We start from the raw sequence: 22,323 nt of genomic DNA, 5'->3' as shown, positions 1-22,323 counted from the left end.
GGATCTGAGCAACCTGGGATATTGGAAGGTGTCCCTGCCCATGGCAGCGAGGTTGGAACTGGATGATCCTTAAGATCCCTTCCAACCCAAACCATTCTATGATTCTATACTAAAAAAACATTCATTTCTTTTTAAATTGCCAACCAGCAGCTCGGAAATTCAACATTCACATTACTTAACATTTAATTTAAAAACTACTAAACCAACTGTCTCGGCATCCCGCTAACGAAATCTGAAATTAAATTGTGATTTAAATTGTCATTAGAAGCCTGATTATCAAGCGAAAGTTACTCAACAAAGGAGAGGCATTTCTGCAAGCATTTGACAGAATGACTCTGCCAGGCACCACAAGGAGAAGAAAGGTGCTCATTGTAATAATCCTTCACTGATTAAGATCAGTCACTGTAGCCAGCACAGAACCAAGTGTGCAATCCTTCATGTTACTTTTAAAAAGAAAAATCAAAGAGGAAAAATGAAATCAACTGCAAAGTGAATAAATATCCCAGGCCCCCATGGCTTCATATATTCTTGTCCTCAGGAACATCGATTAGCAAAGAGAGAGTTGTCATCTGTTTGCCTGTTTAAAAGACAAAACAAAACAGAAAACAATGGTTCAAGTTCTGTCTTAACAATTGCTCAGATGCTTCCCAACAGAACAGCTAAGTTATCATGCAAATCACATGTATTTATTAACTTCTTTTAAGCAAAACCACATTTCAGGATGTGAGGCCTTTACATTTATGAAAAAACTCAGACTATTTTACCTGCATGTTTTTATAAATCCAGTCTGTAAACACAGTCATATTTCCATACACCCCAGGTTTGTTGGGAGTGGCACAGCCACTGCCCCAGCTGGTGTCTCCAACCAGCCACCACACGGAGTGGTGGTAAGTCACCAGAGGACCTCCACTGTCACCCTGCACGGGACACAAACACCTTGTTAGTGACACAGCCACCAGGAAAGACACGACCCATTCCACTCCAGGAAGACAGGTCTGGTTTCAAAAAAAATCGACCCACCATTTAGGGAGTCACTAAAAAAAATGTGATGGTGATTTTGGTATTAAATGATGTCTGCTTCCAATAGGGATGAAAATAATTTGCCCAGAGCCCCCTAAGTAAGATTGGCATTATTGACTTTCTTGTTCACAAGCACAACACTGTGATTAATAATATAATAATGATAATAACGCTGTGATTATGAGGAGCATTTGATCACTTTCAAGTACCAGGTAACAAACCATCCTTGAAGCATTAAAAAGGAGCCTCATCCTCTTTGGGAATTCAGTGAGAACTCAGCACTGGCAGCCATTCAGGTGATGAAACAAAAGCTCTCCTCTTTAAAAGGATACACCACCAAAGGAACAAGAAGCCCAACCAGATGTTATGCAAATGTTTCATTTTTGGGGGGCATGTGATTTATTTGAAATAGAGAAATGGAGAACTGGAGAAATAGATAATTTTAAAAGCCTACTAGCAAGGCCTCAAAAGTAATCAGATCATTATTAGCTATTATTTAGGAATAATTACCTGACAGGAATCAATTCCCCCTGCTAGGTCCCCAGCACAGATCATTGTAGGCAGAATCATGCCATTGTAGATATAAACAGCATTACACCTCGAACGTTCTATCAAGGGCACCGCCACGTAATTCAAGTTATTGGATGTTTTACCTGGAATTGAAATATGCACAAACAGACAAAATTAGAATAAGCATCACATTACCTTGCTGTTACAGAAAAATCCCAGCAGCCAAGAAGAAAAAACCTCCTAGAAGCAGCTGGATGGAAGTTTAAGATGTAAGAAGTCTACAAGAGGTCAAGAGGACCTCCCCCAGTACCTTTTTCATACCAAAAAAAAAACCCTTTTCCTTTCCTTTTCCCATTCTTGCAAATTTACTTGCATTGTGCTGTTTCAGCCTGAGGTGGTGGAAAGGAGCAGCTCCTGCCCTTTCCCACATCCACAGGACACTCTTGGCACACAGCAACCCTTGCTGCAGAAGAGGTGGCCCTGCCAGCAGGGGCACAGAATTATTTCCTGGGTGAGCATTTCTTGCCCCCAGTACTGATTTGAGGGTCCTTTTCAGTCTGCTGAGTGCAACACATCACAACTTGCTTTGAGACAGAATGCCCTGGGTAAATATTGGATGCTGTAAAACAGGTGAAAAAATAGTGTATCAACAGATCTAATTCAAACTGCCCCATCAGCCCATGCAGCAGTTATTTGTAGGCTGAAGAGGACTAGTTTATGTTAAAGATCAAAAAATTCCAGAAGCACTCTTTACCTCCTTGGTACTCTGCTCCCCATCCTGATATCCAGCACTGCTGGTTAGGCTGGAACATCATTCCCGGATTAGGCAGACAAACTGGCCTCACAGTTTCTGAAAAACAAACAGAATAACAGATGTTCAGACGGAATTCAGAATAAATTTGAACAGCCACCGCTTACACACCATGCATTTCCTCTGTACTTTACATTCCTTGCAGGCAGCAGCAGAAAGTTTACCAGCTGCCCTTTCCCTGAGGGATCCCTGATCTTCCCCTCAAATCTACCTGATCTTCACCTCAAAGTGAGGAACAAGCAGTTAAAAGTTCTAGCTTAATTCATGAGGTTAAATAGAACAATTAACACCAGCTCTTCTGAGCAGTAGAAGATGAAGGAAAAATTCTGAAAACTACAGCTCTGCATTCTCTTTGCAAAACTCTGCTGAAAATAATCACAAGACAAGCAGGATTCAGTACTGATATATACAAGAAGTGTGAAGCACAAAAACCTGGAAAACAGAGAACCTCCCTGCTCTCAGCAGCAGAAAATCCCTTTCAGATTACTCCTGGTAGCTTTAAGCTGATGCACTGAAACACAAAGGGCCTGTACACAAAAAGCACTTCGAGTTGAAGTAATGGCTTGTGCTCTATTTTGTACCCATTGCTTACAAACAACTTACATCTGTTTTTGTGGAAGGAACTTCTTGTAATGTTTAGTTTTCTGAGGGTTTTTTTGACCATCATTTGACCTGACTTGATTTGGGATTTAATCAGCTCCTCCAGCACTGCACCTGTAGTTGTCTGCACATATAGCAGTGGCTAAACTGAAGAACCATACAGCATTCTGGGGTAAAAGTACATTATTGAGATGAGCCTAAACCCCCTCTCCATGTAATAGATTTAAATAAATCCTGCTTAGGAAATCAGAGGCTGTGCCCTTCCGTCTCTAGGGTCATTTTGTGCTCTTCCCATAAGTACCTACAAGGATTTCTTGATGAAATTCAGAAGTTTTAAAAGATGTGCTCATTGCCACTGGATTTTTCCCTTAAGAAGAGCAGAATACCTACCAGTAAAACTCAGTGGTGTCTCCAGCTTCATAAGGGCAACATCATTGTCTTTAGAGTCTGTGTCATAATCTGGGTGGGAAATTATCTGTTGCACTCTGTATCCACTTCTAAAGAGCATCTCATCCTGATTCAGAATCCCAGCATAAACCCTCCAGCTGTGTGGGTCAGAAAATCGCCTACAGAACAAAGAAAAGGTCTGAAGGTTTTCTTCTATGGTGACAAGACATGGATTAGGACCTTCAAAAAATTGTCTTCAGGAGTTGTAGTCAAATGTTTGTGTGACCAAAAATGCACATGCATAGAATAAAACACAAATTCTCAGACATGTAACTTGAGGAAAGCTTGGCTTTAACTTCAAAAATATATATAAAAAAAAATCTTTGCAATGGGTTAACTATCACTGTCCATCCCCTTAATCACTCAGCACAACAAATTAAGTCTGAGACTGCAACACTGAAGTCTTTTGATTTCCGTGGCTGAGGGATCAGGCAGGTATTTCTGAGGTCTCACATGTCAGCGGTATCAGCAGAAGCCAGAATTAGTAAAAACATGATCTAGTAGAAGAATTTCACTATCTTGAAAATGCCAGGGTCTTTTTGGCTGGTTTTGGGTTTTGGTGAGGGTTTTTTTAATGTTAAGCATGCTTGCTAGATGCAATTTAAGCAGCCTCTTGTGCTCCAGCACAATTTACAAAAGCTTAATAGAAAACTTGCCACAAGTGCTAAAACTCCCTCCGTGAGAAGTGCCAAGGCAGTAGTGGCTGCAAATTATCCCACCTCCAAAAAAAACCCCAAATCAGACTGAAAACCAGCTTTGTGCCAGCTGCAGCTTGGTTGCCATTCCCAAAGCTTTTGCACACTACAGAGCTCAAATCCAGACAACAAGAGAGGGATAAGATCTCCAGGTAGAAATCAACACTTGCATTCCTTTCTCAAGGTTAAGGGCAAATATTCTTCCTTGCCTTAGCCTGTGATCCAGCCAACCAACCTTTAAAAATGTTTTTGCTTTGTGGGCTTTCCCTCCAACAGATGCAAATTTTAAGCACCTTTTAAACAAATTCTGCCCTTTACACAAGGCACCACAGCACCCTCAACTCTCCTTCATAGGTTAAAAATGTACAAAGCACCAGCTATTTTTCCTGATGGCTACACAAAGTGCTCCTTGGATAGATAGAAATCTATATTTAGTACTGAATTGGACTTTGCTGCCCTGTGGCAGGAAGATATGGAGAAATAAATGGCACAGGCATCTTTAAATTGATCATATCTACGGGAGTGTGATATTTGAGAATTTGGGAGAGGGAGTTTCCTTTGGCTTTTCTCACAGTGTAATTCAACATCTTCATGAAATTGTACTGGCTGGCATTAAATTTGTTGCCTTGAGTTTACATCTTAAAGTGGGTGGATATTTGTGCTCAACACCACCAATTTCATTTTGCAAATAAGACAAAAAATAAAATAAAAGTTCCTGTAGAAAGCAGACAGATGAGCTGCAGCCAGCCTCCTATTAATCCTCCCTTAATACTTCAAACCCACACTGCTACAGAGACAAAATACTGTGCCCAGCACCTGCATGCCAGGCAGGGGGGAGGAATTCAATTTTAAAGGGGAAAGCTGGGAGAATTGAATAAATTTATGCATTTCAGCTTGAAGAAAGGCAAATAACCATGGAGAGCAGAACTCACCCTTCCACACAGTGTGCTGCTGTCACAATCCAGTGGTGGGTGATGATGGAGCCCCCGCAGACGTGGGTGCCCTGCACGTGCAGGCTGACCTGCCATGGCCACTGCCCCAGCACGGCCCCACTGCCACCCACGATCCTGTTCATGATGCTCACACTCTTACTGGACAGGCCACACTCTGGAAGGTCAGTGACACACAGGGGTTAATTAAAGAGTGAGCTGGGAGATGGATTCTGCACCTCAGGCTTCCCCGGCAGAGGGGAGCACGTGTCTGACCTGTTGGGCACACCACAGCTCCAACCCCTGCCCTGACACCAAATCCCAGGTCTGCCATTGCCCAGGCCCCATTAAATTGCAAACACCATCTGGCAGCTGCTGCCCTTGGTTCACCGTGAACTCTTTACACCTTTCAGGAATCTCTGGCAATTCAGACACCTCTGTGCTGTGCAACAAAGCAGCCAATGGCCAGGAGACTCTTCAGGACAGCCATTACCACCAGGAGGGCACTGCCCACCCAGTTACTGAATCTTGGAGAGCCACGGACATCCCAACACAGCTGCTGGGCGAGGGATATGGAGCTTCACCACAAGTCATTTAAAGGAACCAGTGGAGCAAAGACAAAACCAACTGGGGATCCAACGTCCTCCTTGTCTCCTCTCCCACCCTGCCCCTTAAACGGCACTATTTGAAACTTGGGAACCAGAGTTAAACCATTTGCCCATGCAAAGGCAGCAATTAATGCCACAGGTCCAAAAGGATTCCCCAGACAGAGCATTTCAAAGCGTGAACAAGCAGAAGTTTGAAAAAGCCAGTGAGTTACCTATGCAGCGCAGAGAAACCACGTTTCCTGAGGAACAGGAATCACTGCAGGAGAAATAAAAAAAACAAACAGGATCTTAGGCACTCAGTGAAGGAACTGATGAGCAAAGTCCACTCTCCAGCTGCTTCCTACCCTTTCCAGCTACGTGCCCTGCCTTCAGCCTCATCTTCCTGCGGAGGGTTCCCTCCTTTCTTCACTCTCTCCAGCTACCCTACCAGCAACCATCTGGCCTCCACCATGCCTTGCATTCACCAAAAGTGTCCTATGGGAAGCTGAAGACACCAGTACAAAAGGTTTGTAAGCCTACTGAGAAGCAAGATGAAGAACAGCATGAGAGAAAGTTGAGCTGATTTAGGAAGTCGTTGTAGAAGAACCTAAACAAGGGAGCTGCAGGAAGTTTGCAGGCCCAGCAGTCTACAGGTTTTGAAACTGGACACTTCAGAGTTGTTTAATGAGAATAAAAATGATACTCTCCCCAGTGAAAGATCCGTTTTTGCATGCTGTTTGTACATGTGACTGAAAAAAAGGCTGTGCCAGCTGCTGTGAATGTGTTGCAGCTCGTAGCTGTTGTCACCATACACAAACTCCTGCTGATGGTCAGAGAGCCTTAGAAAATTACCTTGGATATGGCAACCTTCCAGAAAGCACAGAGGGGGACATTTTTCCTTTTAGAAGAGGAGAGGGAGGATGGAAAATTGACAGAAGAAAGAAGAACAGTTGCTGCAATCAGATTAAAAACAAAGTCTCTTTCCTTTCAACAACCCCCACTGAAAGACATGCTTGCATTGTGCTGCAGGCAGAAGCTACAGCTCTTACAGCCTCTGAAGAGACCCTGATGGAAGGAGAGAGGCTTGTATTAAACAAAGATACCTGCTGTACAGCTTTTTGTACAAGTCTATATTCCCAGCACTCGTGTTCAGCTTCATGTAGCTCTTAAAGCTGACTTCAGGTGGTACCCCACGACTGTAGAAATACGTATCTCTGCAAAACAGAAAGTCCACTGTGAAGCCCAACAGTGGTTTCAGTTTTCAAACAAATGATAACAATAAGCTGTGCCAAACTACAGCTTCTGACATGACAACATTAGAAATATTTATTTTTGTTTTTAAGCAAACACGGAACCCTGGTGGTGCAGCTCAGCCAGAGTCTCAGATTCTTTAAACATTTGTCAAGTTCCACTTCCCACCAGTCACTAGGTTAAAATAATATTTTTAGCTGACGAGTATGCACCTCGTGTAACAGGACAAGATGAAGAGATGCCTTTGCCAGCACATTTTCACAGCACGGCAAAGTCTCAGACACATTAAAAATGGCAAGAAGGGAACTTTAACCTTTCTGTGTCTGAGCAAAGGCTGACAGAAGTCGGACTTACACACTGTAGCCCATGTCTTTGCATGCAATCTTCCCATAGCTGTCATTCCAGTCATCTTGGCAAACAGGATGCCAGGATTTGCTGACAGGTGAATAAACTTCCAGGATAAAATTTGGTCCAAAAAGTCTAACTGCCAGAAAAGGAAGAAAGGGAAAAAGAAAAAAAAAAGGAAATCAAGAACACCACACACTATTGCTGCTTTCTCTACTTGGAAGTAGTTACCCATAATATCCACCTCATGCATGAACTGATGTTAACTTGATGCTGCCTTCTACTCAAATTCTGCATGAATATCCAGTAGACAGAAATATGGCAATGACTTACTTCTTTTCATGTAAGGCAACTTAAAAGAACTACCAGCTTTAAAATGCAAGTGTACAAGATAGGGTTCATCATTTCATTTCAGCTTTTATGCTCAAAATTCTATTTTATATTCTACCACTGAGAAAGGTTGCAATAGTCAAAATTTTCTTATCTTTTCTCTGTTCTACCATATATTTCTTATAATGTCACATACTGTGTATAAATAAAATATGATCTATTGAAAAATACTTTTTATTATCTCTTAATAAATTTCCTTAGAGAAGCACTTGTAGAGCAAGTATGTAACCAGGATCAATTAGCGCTGATGTTCCACGTCCCATTATGTATATACTTGCACAAGAATTTAATAAAAAATAGTTCAAGCAAAAGAATGGATTGAAACAAGCTTCTCCAAGAACCCATTATTCAACCAAATGGAGTGGAACAGCTCCAGAGCACAGGCCAGCAAATGCTGACCCTGCAGGAGAATGTGCTGAATCAAAGTTTACAGAGAGGGAATAAGAGCACAGCTGGAGTTTTCCAGTGTGGCACTGGCACAACACAAGATGCCAAACCTCTGCAATGGACAAGTCAATGATGTTTCCACCTTCTACCTTCAGCTCTGCACTAAAGCCTCCCTTGGCATCTTTTCAGTACAAAGCAATGATCAGGCCAGGCTTTCTTACACAAATGAGTTATGAAGTAGTTGAAGAACTAAGGGCAGAACGAAGAATACAAGATACATGGAAAAAGACAAGCCTGACTGAAGACCACCAGGTTTATGTTAGCACCTGAAGCTTACTGAGAAGTCAACAGTGCCTGTTCCTTCCAGAGACAATGCTAGATGCAGTTCTGCACAAACCCCACTCAAACTAAAAGGTAATATTTAAAAAACTGACTCAAAGTCAAGGCAGCTCAAACCCCTGAGCCAGGCATTTTATTTCAACTTTTCTAACAGGCTGGAAACAAACTGAATATCTCTATACACCCTTCAAAGTACTCTCACATCCTAAACCATTTCAAAGATATACTTGAAGCTAAACCAGCCTTGTTTAACAGCCTTAGGCAAGCTGTGGACAAGGCAATTTGCTCCCAAGCTCTTGCAGTTGATGCAGGTTTTGTCCCCCAGCCCTGGGCTGCTGTCACTCACCACAGCGGGTCTCGTCCTCCCCGTTGGGGCAGTCGCTCACTCCATCACACCACTGGGAGGGGGGCATGCACACCCCTGAAGAGCCACACTCAATCAGGGAGCTGAGACAGTGGTTCTCTACTGCAGGGAGAGAGAAACACAGCCACGAGGCTGCACATCAGCTCCAGGTGCCCAGCTCACAAGAGGTTTCCCGCTTTGATGGAGCAAAACTTGGGAAGCGGCTCTTAAACCCGGGGGTGGGAGGGAACCCAGCCTGCCACAACAGAAGATTTATTGCTCTGTCCTTTGCATCGCTTGTCAGATCAAGGCACTGATGCAGCTGGTTGGATTTTGGCCACTGGCCTCCCCTGAATAATCAGGCACCATTAAGTTGTCAGAAAGGTCAACTTTTCACTGGCAAAGCGTTAACGCTTAGAAAAGGAGGAAGGGAGTGAGTGCCTCAATTATATACTTTTGCTATCACTTAAAACAAGATTACACTCACCCTGGTTAAATCAAAATGAGTCAGAAAAACATCTCCAAGAACACAAAATGTCATCCTAATAGTTCTAAATGAACTCCCTTAAAATCACAGAATAGTTTGGAAGGAGTCTTTAAACATCATTTTAGTCCAGCCCCAATGCAATGAGCGGGGACATCTTCCATTAGAACTCTCTTCCTCTTTTCCTGAGCAGAACAGAAAGGAGAGGCTCCCTAAAACAGCAATTTGGGTTTTAGTTTCCTGCTTTTTCACAAAAGCAGCTTCCATTGAAAGGGAAATTAAGACAGCACAAGGCAAACTTCACCTGAGCTGAACAGAATTGGTCCAGCCCTGCTTCAGAGCTCAGTCACCCCAGCTGGGGATGATTTCCAAGGCAAACATCCATGGTACAACTTACAGGGCTGAGACAGGCTGGGCTCACACAACATCTACACATTTTCAAAGCAAAAGCCCCCCAGAAACAAATAAATGGATGTAAATGACTTCTGCTTCAACAGAGATCCCATTTTACTAAAACAAAATACTTCTTGACCATTTATACTCTTGCAGTTAAGGTACACACTCTTACTGCAATCCCCTCCCTTCGCTTGAAATTAAGTGAAGCTCAAATTTGGAAAGTAACAGCGGCGTTAAAAAGAAAGAACATAAAAAAACCTCAACCCACAAACAAAACTGATCCATTAAGAAGCAACATTAGTTCACCTCTTAGGAGAAAAGGAACAAAGACTTTCCTGTCCTTAATTCAGCATAAAACATAAGGATGAATATTTCTGACTTAAAAAGCTTACAACATCTTTTCTTTCAAAACAAAAAAAGAAAAAAAAGAGAGAAGAAAAAAAAAAAACTTACCAAAATACCAGATGAAGAAAGCAGCAATTGCACAACAAATGACTATTAATATAGATAATAAAATTATTATGGTTTTCTTTAGACCTGAAATGAAAGCAAGGGAGAAAAGAGAAATTAGGTTTACCAGTAAGGCAATTTCCACTCACCAGCACTATTTATTTGACATTACAATCAGACATTTTCAGCCAGACTTTTCTCCATTCCACCATCATTCCTCCAAAACACCCCTGTTCCCATCCTAGCCAGCTGCTCCTTCTTCATCCACAGGAAAGTGGCTCCTTCAATGCACAAGTTGGAAGGGAAGGTCCTTTTCCTTTGTAATCTTACTTCAACAGATCTCACATCCAAAATCAGAAGAAATGCCCCCGAAACTTACTGGCTGCACACGTTCTCCTGGATGAGTGTGCTACTGGCCTGGTGGACTGGTGGGTGGCAACCCTTGGGACGTAGCTTGGCACTGAGGGAGCGTTTGTGGAGAAGAACTGTGGGTATGGATTAGCACCTGCTGCCTGCCTGGCGGCATAGATGGGCTCTGGCTGAAAGCCCCGATTCTCGTAGTATGGCGGTGGACCCTGAGGGATGACGTGGGGAGGAAGCAAACAGGAGAAAGTGAAAAACAAGGCTGCAATCAGGACAAAATTTCAGAACCTTACTCTGTGAAATACACCCCGCACACAGAACACTTACTAGTGACTCCAGCTTACACAGAGATTCACAGAACATGCCTAAAACCTCACGTTTTGAGTAATAGAAATAACGCAGAGTGAGGCTGGAAAACCTCTGGCAAGATCAGTTTCCTGATCCATAGCAACCCAGCCTAAGAAGGATTCTTGAGCCCAGCCCTCCTAAGCTGTTTGCACACACGCTTGCCCTGGAACGTCTGACAGGGTAGAAATAAACAGCAGGGACAGCTGTGGGCAGCACCATCACAGAAAGAAATGCTGACAAGTAACAGCCTTTGTCCAGCTCCAGGACAAATGCTTACTGCCCCATTTCGTGCTGTGACAGCACCAAGTACACCTAAGCAATTTCTGACACATGCTGGCCTGCAACAGGTTGTGGAATATTTATCCTGGAAGAGCTTTAAGAACTAGTTAGAAGTCGTGCTAACCTATCCCACCAAAATAAGCTGAAATAAATCAAAAGCATATGCTCAAAAGCATAAATCTCCCCTAAAAGTATCTGAGCACTTGAAATGTTGGTTAATTCAAGCCTCTTACACCTGCCTCACAGCATCTTTTTCCCGAAAAGGAAACACAACAAGTATTCCATGTTTTAAGACTTGTTACTCAGGACATCACTCAATGGGCTGTTACATGTAAAGAACTAAAAACGCATTAAAAGAAAAAAACCAGAGAGGAATATTGTGAATATTTTGTTTACTTACTACAGTTGAGGTCATTTTTCCTTTGCCAACAGTACAGAAACAATTCAAGTGTTAGGGAGTAAAGTGTGAACCTATACAAACAAACAAAAAAGAAAAGGAAACAATCACAACTGGAGGCTTTGTCCACCTTTCTTGTCAGTTTTTCCTTCGGAAAAAGGCCAAATTTGCAGAGGGGGGAAATAAAACAAATGAAAAAACTCCTGAACCAAGCAGAAGTATTTGAAGAGAGGGTACAAATCAAGGTGCAGCATGAAATCAGATCTCAGCAGCCTCTCAATACAAGGATTATACAGTGGCAGCTATTCATTAGCACGAGGGCAGCACAAACTGAGAAGGTCAAGTCAGTGCTCACTCTCGCTGACAGAACGAGAGTCAAAGAATATCCTGGCAGTGACCCACACGGTGTCAGTACCAAATTCAGGTCCTCCTGCCTCTCTCAACACTTGCTCATGTATCTTTATGCCACAGAAACCGGAACATGAGCAAAGCATCAGGAAATACAAACTCAACCAATTCATGGGAACACCACAACTTGCAGCCCCCACAGGCCACATTTTTTTTCACTCTTACCTGCTCCAAACAGTTGTTTTCTTGGCTGAGTGTTGCAGCCACTGCACCAAAAACAGGGAGAGAAGCACGGCAGGGGAACCTTGCCACAACAATAGGGAAGTTTTGCAAACAGGGTAGAAGAGAGGAGCTGCATCCAATGTCTCAAGCATCCAGCAGTTTATTTTGAAGTTAAACATTAACGTTGAGCAAAACCACCGATTGCCACAGACACAAGAAATACAAAATGTTTGCTGGTGCAGTTCCAAAATAGGCAGTTATACACCTCCACAAGCCATCATTCTAATAAATACTGCTAGCTACTGAATCCTCTCATGTTACTCTACAAGAAAAAAAAGCCTAGAAAGTGCCTCAGTCAAGCACTGAGAAATACCTTTCCCTACCTTGCAGAGCAAAAGCCAGCACATGGGCCCACTGCAGCTGCATTAAGATACAGCATAATTCAGCCCAAAGTGAAAGTTTATTTTTTAGACCATCTCTCAAGGCATCATCTCACCCAAAACTGAACTGCAAATGTCTCTGGAGCAGATTTCAACAGCTGCTTGGCACCTCGAGCATGCCAATTCTTTGTGACACTTCAGGAAGGCCATGCTGGTATTTGCTTATCAGCACTAGCAAAAAGGTGTAAATAATGCACCACTGAACTTATTTGTGCATCAAACAAGTGAGAAACGAGTCTTACTCCTACTTACTGAAAGTCCATCAGACTGGTGACTAAGGCTCCAGGACTTCTGCTTCACTTTATGTCCCATCCATCCTTGCCCAGCTCTTCACAGCAGTCGGGAAGTGCAGCTCTGCCCACACTCAGAGACAGATAAGTCACAGCAGGATAGTTCTGTTCCTTGTTTTCTGGAAAGGAGACAGGAAAAAAGGGTTAGGAAGTTTAGTGATACCAGACAGAAGTGGTGATTCTGAGGTAAGCCAACAGGTATTATGACCAAAAAAAAAAAAAAAAAAAAAAAAAAATCCCTGATTTTTTTTATTACCATTTGAAAGGCATTGCAAATTAGCAGGAAAAAGCGTTCCTCACTCTTTTTTGGGAGTTTCTGGGAGTGGTTTTGGTTTGCTTTTTTTCAAATGAACTGAGGAAAAAATCTCTCTTGCTTAGATGGTTTTCAACCATCACTCCGAATTTAGTTCTTGTTAATCTATTTCCCATCCAGCTTCTGATTAATAACAATTTCCCTGTTATAAAATACAGGAACTCATAGGTACATAGACTTCCACGGTATTACATATACACATTTGCCAGTGTTTTAAAATGACATGAAACCAAAAGCACTGAAGTCCCATTAGTTTTGAAAATGTTTAATGCAAAAATCAATCTGTAGCATCCAGTAATGATATAATCTGGTTGTCCTAAGCACACATCACTCCCACCCTTCAAAACGTTTTACAAACACATCAAGGGAACTGCAACAACTTCTCAGATAAGGAAGCTGGGTCATGGAGAACCAAACTGACCTGTCAAACACTCCCCATCCCAACAACTAGAGAGCTAGAAGGGACTGGTCTGCCTTATCTCAGCCCCCTACTTTGGCCTCTAGCTCACCTTATACATCAGAAAAATTTAAATAGACCATGTAAAAGTGTCATAAACCCACTCTGGTGCAGAAGAGTTCAGTGGGAATGTACAACTGTCCTTCCCTCTCACTGCCATCACTCCTCCTGATGTCTGCTGAGCTGTAATGGCACTTTACTGGGTGCATCTGAAGGAATAAACTTAAAGAGTCCTTTAAAGGGAGCTGGAGATCCCAGGCAAGGGAACAGGGATGGAGCTCCCCAGCAGAGCAGGCTTCAAGGTGTCACAGGGTACCAGAGGCTTGAGGGTTGGCTTGGTAACACCTTCCAGCTCTGGAAAAAGTGCACCCAGATAATGAAAGGGACCCCTCAGTCCTACGCAGTTGAGTCCCAGAATTTCAAAAACACCAGTATGGATGGAGCAGAACCAGCATTTAGATCTCCAGCAACACAGAAGGTCCAAAACTGAGTGTGTTTTTCTTGCATGACTTGAATTACTGGAATAAAGCCACTGTTTCTTAATGACTGGGGAAGAAGAAGAGTAAAAAGCCACCACTGACACAGGTCACTGATGAATAAAGCAAAATGTGTTGCCTCACAGCTGGCAGCTGCTACTTGCAGTATCTGAGCTCCTTCTCACATATGCCTTAGGAGTGTTAATATTAACCTTATGTCATGGGTCATGAAGATTAAAGGAATACACCATTACTTCCAGTAAATTTGTCAAAAATGAAAACGAAAAAGGAACAAAGAACAATACAAAAATTAAAAATATTAGATTAATTCAAAGCAAGTTCAATCCAATAGCTTTTGGGGTTTTTTGTTAGTTTTTCTATGGATTTCTGCAAATCAAGTCTTTAAATAAAAGTTGCAGCAGAATTGGTCAGTACTTCATTTGACAACATCCCATTTAACCAAAAATGGACTTTCCAGACTCTCAGCCCTCCAAAGGCTTGTCCTCCTCCCTACCACAGTGATAGTCACTCTTCCCCCTGAACAGGAAACACCAAGCACAGAGTTGTACTGCTCAGCTGTACATGGCCCTCACCACCAGTCCTAAAATCCCTCACCTGGCGAATTTTGGGCAAAAGTGAGATTCTGCTTTTCCCTCATGACAGCAGAATCAGCTCATGGCTCCTTCACACCTCCTGTGTCCTTTGCTGGCCAGGAACCAACATCCCAAAAAGGCAACAGAAAGGATGAAAGCCAAAGAAACCCTAAAGGTCTAACCAGGATTTTGTTAATGTCACCACACCTGCTGCCTTTTACCCTGGCTCTCCATGCAAGAAATAATAACAGGATTTCCTTAGCACACACCATGTCGTGATTGTTAATTGGTTTCCACAAGCTTTTATACAGAGATCCCTATAGGCTGTTTCCATGCCCAGGTCAATAGGATGGAATAACCACCTCCAGATACCCTAATTCAACCCTGTGAATTCAACTGGCCAGAGAAGCCAGAGTTATATTGGCAACAGCTTGCTTCCTGCATTTACATATTGCTCCAATACATGTCTTGTGCTACTTCCTGAAACAGAAACATCAGCTGTTTGCTAAGCTCTGTAATAATTATCAACAATTGGAAAAAAAAAAAAAACAGAACCAAAAAACCAAACTAGTTCTTCACAGTCAGACCTACATAAAAGCACCCACATGCAAACAAGAAAGATGTAAGAGGACAGAACTGTCAAAAAACAAATGAATGAAGTCAAATTCATCTTCTAAAAGGAGGAAGCATAAAAGCATCCAAACACTCTACATGAACCTGACTAACACACTGCATCACATCCAAAAAATTCCCTGTATCAAGCATATGAGCAAACCAACAGAACTCATTAAGATAGCAAAGGAGTAATTTCAGTGCAAAGCTCAACCTTAGAGAAGGGCAGGCCAACAAATTATGGCATTGATGATGCTAGAAAGGAAATATGATTTCATTTTTTTCATTCCCAACAGTTTTATGACCACCTCAAAGCAACATAACCGTGAACACAATATAACCATGACATGATGGTGTGGAGGAAAGGTCAGTGGGGCAATAAAATTAAAAAAAAAAAATAAAAAGAGGGAAAACAAGCAAAGAGGCGATTCCAGATTCATTTTCATGATCTTTTCACAGAGCAATTTCACAGGACAGTTCCTGCCTTGTCACCTGGACAAGAGAAAAGAAACATGGTCAAGATTCCTGTTTAACAATCAGGACTAAAAATTATCATGAATTCCAAATGAAGCATAGAAAAGTTTAAAAAAAATCCAATTATGAATGAATGAATGAAAAAGGAAAGCAGCTAAATAAGATTTTTCATCTCATTTCATTAACAAGATTCCCTTAACACCTCTTCAGGAAGTGGCATTGAATATTTTTATTGTGATGATGATTAAAAAAAGTGATTTTAATTTACTCCATTTATCCTCTGGAAGGGGTCAAAGGCAAATTGACTGAATGTCTCAAAGTCATCAAAATCAGGGTCCTACAGTGTCCTGGCCTTCCAACAAACCTCCTCAACAGAGGTGAGCTCTACTCAGAGTGCCTGTGAAGTAACATCACACGTCTTCCAGAGAACTACGTGAGACTATGCAAATATTTACATGAAAGGCTGCCACAAATAAAACCTCGTCCTTCCCATAGCTCCTAAGAAATAGTTTTGAAGCTATTCTAGATTAGCTCCTTAAATACCATTATACTGTACAACTACTTATCAAGAGGTGTTAAAAACCAGTGCCTCTTGATAAGCACTATCAGCAGCTGCTCAGTGAAGTCCACAACAGTATTCCAGGTAAAACAGAGGCCAGGAAACCAAGATTAATTCTACTTCCACATGTAAAAAAAAAAAAAAAAAAAGAGGCATTAAAAGCCTCTGAGTGTAGCAGTTGCATTTTAAAAAGCTATAGTCATACTACAAATAATCATCTATTATTATTATTATCATCTGAAAAAATACATTGACATCAAACTCAGCCTTATCACATCATGTGCTTTGTTAGGAAAAGTGGGGTGGGGAATGAGGCTGAAATGCTCTTTTCTCATTTCACTGAGTGGATGATGAGTGGCACAAGACCCTACAAAACCAGCCAGTTCTGAAACAGAAAGGACCAAGAGCCCAGAAGAACCAAAGGTTCTGGCATGGTAGGAGATGGACCCATTGGTCAGCAGCAACTGCAAACCACAGCACTCACCAGCACATCACCGGAAGATCTGGAGCATGCAGCAACAGCCAGCTTGGCCTTTGGATTCTTACTTCACTACATCCCAGGTCCTGCCTCTGCCCTTCTTTCACGGCAGAAGCAAATGACTTTCTGGCAGAAGCATGTTTGCTTATCATCTTCATATTTGATTATTACCTTCTGGCAGTAAAATTCAAGTGTCTGTCTACATCACTGGAAGTCGCTGGCAAGGAATTAAACCTCTCAAAGACACTTGTTTCCCATATTTGAGCTGGAAATTAATGTGCTCTGGGTACCCACAATGCAGAAAAATAAAACCCAGCAATGTTAACCAACCAGACTTATTTAAGATACCTGTCCAGGTCAGCTATTTTTAACCTATGACCTACAGGTCCCTGAGGAGCTGCAAACCACTTCTAAGAGGTCTATGGCAGATAAGAGTCAAAAGCAAATCTGCTGGCAGGAGGTTTGAATTCAGTCCATGAGGAGGCTCGTGTTGCCAGAAACAGATTTCAGGATGCACACATCAAAGCTGTGGGGGAAGAACTGCTGCAGAGCACAGGCACCACTGAGCCACAACCATGGCACCCGAGCTACTCGGTGTGGACCAGCCCTGGACTGGCACAAGAGGAAAAGCCCATATCTTCAGAACTGGCAACTCCAAGACAAATATTTTGACCAGCATCCCAGAATAATGTGTTGCTTTGTTTTTCCATCAACATCCAGGAACATAGTTCCAACTTATTTCCATTTTCAGGCTACGCTACCATGATAGATTTGCTCCAGGTTGTCTGTCCTATGAACAAGTATAAATTTTAACGGTTTAAGAATGAAAGGAAGAAGGACAAAAAGTCACATGAAGTCCTACTTTTACATCAGAATTTATCTTAGTCCATCTGTCTTTTGGTTGTACATTTACACCTGTAGGTAAAAGCCACAACTTGCCATTTTCCCAGTTCATTGATCTATGCCACGCACAATGTCCACCTTTTTCCCCACCTAATACTGCCCTACACGATGCAAATAACCCAAGCTGCTTCCTCTGGCTCTTTCTAAAGCACTGGAGACATTAGTGTCCCCTAACTCAGGGCAAACAGGGCCACTTAGGTCAAAGGCTCAGTGTGACAATGGTCCCTTAAACTCACAGACACCCACCCACCCAGGAAGCTGAGGCTGAGATTCGAGGTCAATGAACATAAAGCCACCTGCGGGGGCTGTGGACTGGATTGATTTCAGCATGCAAGGCTTTGGCACAGATGTTTCAATGGTATGGCTCTTCCAAAAGTTACTCTTCCAAAATCACTTGACGAGCTGTGCCAACTTTCACCAAAAATTAGCGCTTTTGCTAAAAACCAAAGCGTTAATACACACTGAAGAGGCCCCAGCCCTAAACGCTGTTCTGGTTTACTCTCTCTGCTCGCTCGGTGACCTTGAGGAAGTTGCCCAATCTTTCACCCTTCATGACCAGGGCAAGAGATGGACAAGCTCCATCTGGAGCGGTGCGGGGTGGGCCGGCGCTGGCTGCGCCCTCCGCACCTTCCCCACTGCGCCTCCTCGGACCGCGGTATCACTGAATCCACAGCGCACATCCACCTCCTCCGTGCGCGTTTGGCTCCCGGCTATCTCGGCTTCCCCATCCACCTCTTCTGTGTGCGTTTGGCTCTCGGCTTTCTCTTACACCCCGGCCCGCGGGGAAGCACAACTTTATCGCGCTGCATCTACCCCTGGAGAAACCGGCTGCGGAGAGGGGGCACCGGGGAAAGCGGGGGGAAACGCCGCGGAGAGGGGCGAGCGACGGCCCCTCTTGGTTCTCAGTCATCCGGCGCCTCCTGCCCCGCGGGACGGGGATCCCAGACGCCGCCGCGGTCCCTCCTCATCCCCCCGCAGAGCACAGCCGAAGTTCCTTAGTTAAAAGCCAAAACCAGCAGGCGCAACTCGCAGCGGCCGGGATGGCGATCCCCCTGCCCTCCCTTCCCGGCGCTCGGGAGCCGCCCGGCCTCAGGTGGTTCCCGAGGCGAGGGGGCCGCGGGCGGGGAGAGCAGCGCTTACCTGGGGCTGCCGGAGCGGCACGGCACGGCACGGCACGGGATGGGATGGAAGGCGGCGTAGGGAGCCGGGAGCGGGCGGTGCGGCCGGGGAGGAGTCTCGGTGCGGGGCAGGTGCCGCAGGTGGATGCGCCGCCCGGCCCCCTCCTTCCTCCCGCGGCGGGCGGGACCCGCCCGCGCCCGCCTCGCTCGCCCCGAGCCACCGGAGCCCACCGGCCCCGAGGGACACGGGCAGCTCTTCCCTTCCCTTCTCCTCTCCCCAGCCCTCCTCCTCCTCCTCCCGCGGGTGTTTGCGGAGCTAAGGAGCCGGAGGGAAGCGAGGAGAGCCCGGCAAGGGGCCGAAGGGGAGGCGGCGGCTGCGTCCCCTCCCTGTGTAAGACCCCCGGGTTTGGCTTTTGCTGCTGCAGCCCAGCGAGCTGTGGCTGTGCCCTGTGTTTTGAACTCGCCCATCGGTCCCTGTTGGCCTCCGTTTCAGGGTGTTGCAGGCAAATACGGAGTCATAACACTTCCCTGAACAGGGCAGGTCGGCACCTGATAAAGATTGCTCGTAAAATACCGGCCGGGGCAAATGACTCCTGTTTTCTTTGGACTTTTCTAGGGTCATTTAATAACGGGTCATTCTGGAAAATTACTGCCATCTCAATGGTCGCGTTACTTACAATGCTCTGGTGGTGCCTCCTGTAAGGCAGAACTACAGAGAGAGAGGGTTTTTCTCTGCCAAAGCTGAGCTCCACAGCAAAACAAATAAATTCTACTCATATCCCAAAACTTCAGAGTAGTGCTGTAAAAGTCGTTAAATGAAGAAATTCCACTCACTGCTAATAACAGCTCTGATTTAGCTGCAATATTCCTGCATGCTACGCTTAACATCTCTGTATGGAGACGGCAGATAAGGCAAAGTACACAAGTTCGGCATGCAAGTGTCTGGAGTTTGTTTATATTTCCAAATGCATATCAAGGAATTGCATCAAGCGCACCAAGATCATACCTTCCGTATCTTTTCCGGGTCTATGTGTTTATTCAGAGAGAACTATGAATCTTCAGACTCGTTAGTGTGAAAACATAAGGAGTATTGTCTAAAACAATAGCTTAGGTTTTTCAGGTGCAGCATTTTGGGGGCTACTCCTGCTCCTGCGCTCCCAAAAGGAATCAGTGAGATTCAGTAATTTTCCAGCATGGATTCAGTTGCACGAATTGGATCTCAAGTTTCATCTGAAGCAAAAGGTAAAATCATCCCAAGACACAACTGAAACACTGTACTGTGCCCTTCTGTGGTTCTCTACGATGCCCACCTGTGTGGCATGTCCTTGCCTTTAATCCACAGCAATAGATGGCCTTCAGAGCTTAGAGATGTTTTAGGTTTGATGCAGGGTGCCTGGTCATAAGACTTCCCTGTTGAGTTTCCTTATGAAAATGGAGGGAAATGGCCCTGCAAATTGTTACTTGGCATCATGGCCACGAGAAAAAAAATCCCTCAAGATCTGTTCTGTTCTACAAGAGAAGCTGAACATTTCTCTTATACAGAAATTCACTTATTTTTTTTCTTTAAAAGTCATTTGGCAGTTATGTACTCCTGTACTGATGGTGTCTCGTTCCTCTCTCAAGACATAATCCAATAATTTATAATTCAAAACTCTGTTTCTTTTGAGTTTAGAATATCCTGGAGCTCAGCTTGGATTGCTCCAAATGATCCAAATGTCTTGCACGGTGGCTACGGATAAGGAGAGAGATATAAAAAATGTAGGCTGGCTCCTGTCAGTCTGTCGGTAGCCACTCGTAAGGCAGGACATCAATTCAGGTGTCACAAGCAGAACTGGGCAGAAGGACACGGCAGCAGGTAACAAATACGCTGTGCTGCGCTGCCAGGGGAGTTTAAAACCCTTTACGAGGACCCAGCGTTGCTTTGTCCGCTAGGAAACAACACCAGACCTGCTGGGGGGCAGATCCAGGGCAGCTCGGCTAAAATGAATGGAGCCCTGCTTAGTTACAGCCTTGAAGATCTGGGCGTAAGCCAGCTCGTTGATTACCCCTGTTCACACCTTTTCTTCTCGGAGAGGGCTGAGCTGGACAGTGAACAGCGCATTCCCACCCTCTTTCCCCCACTTATTCCCTCCCTCCTGGCTGGTACCTGGCTCACTAAAAGGCCTTGCAGAGCTCAAGCGTAGTAAAAGCCTTTTTTTCTTTTTTTTTTTTTAGCCTGGGTTAATATTCCCCGGGGTTAACTCAGCTTGCTAACAAAGGTCAGGAGAACAGGAGCGCTGGAGCGGCAGCGCTGGGGAGGGGGTCACTGCCTCCTCTTGGCAGCAGAAGCTGCCTGGTCTGTTCAGCTTGTCCTCCCTGGTCGAGGGCTGAGCTCATGGCCCTGTTATCTCATCCGGAATAGCTCCATGAGCGTGTAATTGTGTTTTAAACCTTGCAGAGATGGCTTTGGCGGAGCGGGACGCAGAGCACTCGTTTTATTAACGGATTATAAACAACTTCTAAAGGAGAGATCAGGGCAGGGTTTGGTTTTTCCGAGTGGCTGCATGTTTTGGGAGGAGCAGGCAGCGTCTACTGGAGAGGGATGTGCTCTTGCTGGGTAGACCAGAGGTTACTGCCCAGAATTCAGGGTGTGGAGAGCTTCAACATGACCCAGCAATTCCTCCAAACACCTTTATCGCACTTAAATATGAGTAAGTTCAATGATCTTAATAATAAAAGTTATTAATAAGTTGAATGTTTAGCAAACCACTTCCTCCTCCGTATTTCTGCAGCAAAACGATGTTTGGATGTTTTCTTTTGGTTCTTTACAGACATGCAAGCTAGCCTTTTCACAGAGCGGTGCTAAGCATCTGAATAAATAAACTGATGAATAAACTGCTCTTTTTAGGTGTCTGGCATCGCTTACCATTGTTCATCCTACCACGGGATACCTTTGGCTTCCTGTGGCACCTCCTCAGCCCTGTTCTATAAAGTAGCTCTGCCTACCCATTTAGTAGAATATTCGGAGTTGGAAGAGACCCACAAGAATCATCCAGTCCAACCTCACAGACCCCCCAACAATCCCAGCCTGGGCATCCCTGGCAGCGCTGTCCAAACGCTCCTGGAGCTCTGGCAGCCTCGGGGCCGTGCCCATTCCCTGGGGAGCCTGGGCAGTGCCCAGCAGCCTCTGGGGGAAGAACCTTTCCCTGCTCTCCAGCCTAAACCTCCAGACTCAGCTTCATTGTGTTTCACCGGTCACGAGAGTGAAGAGGTTGGAACCTGCCCCTCCGTTTCCCAAGACCACAGTGAGGTCATTTGTCATAACTCCCTTTGTTTCTGCGGGCACTCTGTCAACACAGTTCGTTCCTCACTCAGTTAATGCCCAGCTTGCCATATGCTCCCTTGTATTGTGGTTTTTGCCTGTGTTTCACGTGTTTAATCAAAACGCCGGGGCAGTGGGAGATAAAGTCTCCCTAAATCCAAACATCCGAGTACTTACTCCAAACACAGGGAGTCAGGGTGAGCTTGCCCTTGACACTTCGGGATTACAGCACAAAACTTCCTTTTACCATTCCAATAGAACTACAATTAGAGCCATCTCCAGGGAATTTCGGTGCTAAAGCCCACAACTGGGGAAAAACCCACCAATATTCAAATGGTGTTGTCCTCGATGCATTCTTTCTTCCCGTG

General features: G+C 44.3%; 1 protein-coding gene across 2 annotated transcripts; it reads right to left on the bottom strand.

Annotated features, from left to right (window-relative positions):
• Positions 1-65: 65 nt before the first annotated feature.
• On the bottom strand, positions 66-18,770 carry TMPRSS2 (transmembrane serine protease 2). Of its 2 annotated transcripts, none has more exons than XM_048290611.1 (15): positions 18,677-18,770; positions 12,634-12,790; positions 11,375-11,445; positions 10,364-10,559; positions 9,988-10,071; positions 8,658-8,777; positions 7,205-7,334; positions 6,703-6,813; positions 5,833-5,876; positions 5,016-5,190; positions 3,332-3,507; positions 2,285-2,380; positions 1,531-1,673; positions 765-917; positions 66-577 (listed from the first exon to the last, which is right to left on the bottom strand). In XM_048290611.1, the coding sequence occupies exons 3-15, from the start codon at positions 11,387-11,389 to the stop codon at positions 566-568; spliced, it is 1,455 nt and encodes a 484-aa protein (XP_048146568.1). In that variant the 5' UTR covers positions 11,390-11,445; positions 12,634-12,790; positions 18,677-18,770; the 3' UTR covers positions 66-565. The 2 variants fall into 2 exon arrangements, with proteins under 2 accessions (XP_048146568.1, XP_048146577.1); XM_048290620.1 differs by lacking the exon at positions 18,677-18,770 and adding an exon at positions 16,640-16,966.
• Positions 18,771-22,323: the final 3,553 nt, after the last annotated feature.

Source organism: Corvus hawaiiensis, chromosome 2 (assembly GCF_020740725.1).
Source record: "Corvus hawaiiensis isolate bCorHaw1 chromosome 2, bCorHaw1.pri.cur, whole genome shotgun sequence".
NCBI classification, from domain to species: Eukaryota; Metazoa; Chordata; class Aves; order Passeriformes; family Corvidae; genus Corvus; species Corvus hawaiiensis.
This window is presented reverse-complemented; position numbering and strand designations above follow the sequence as displayed.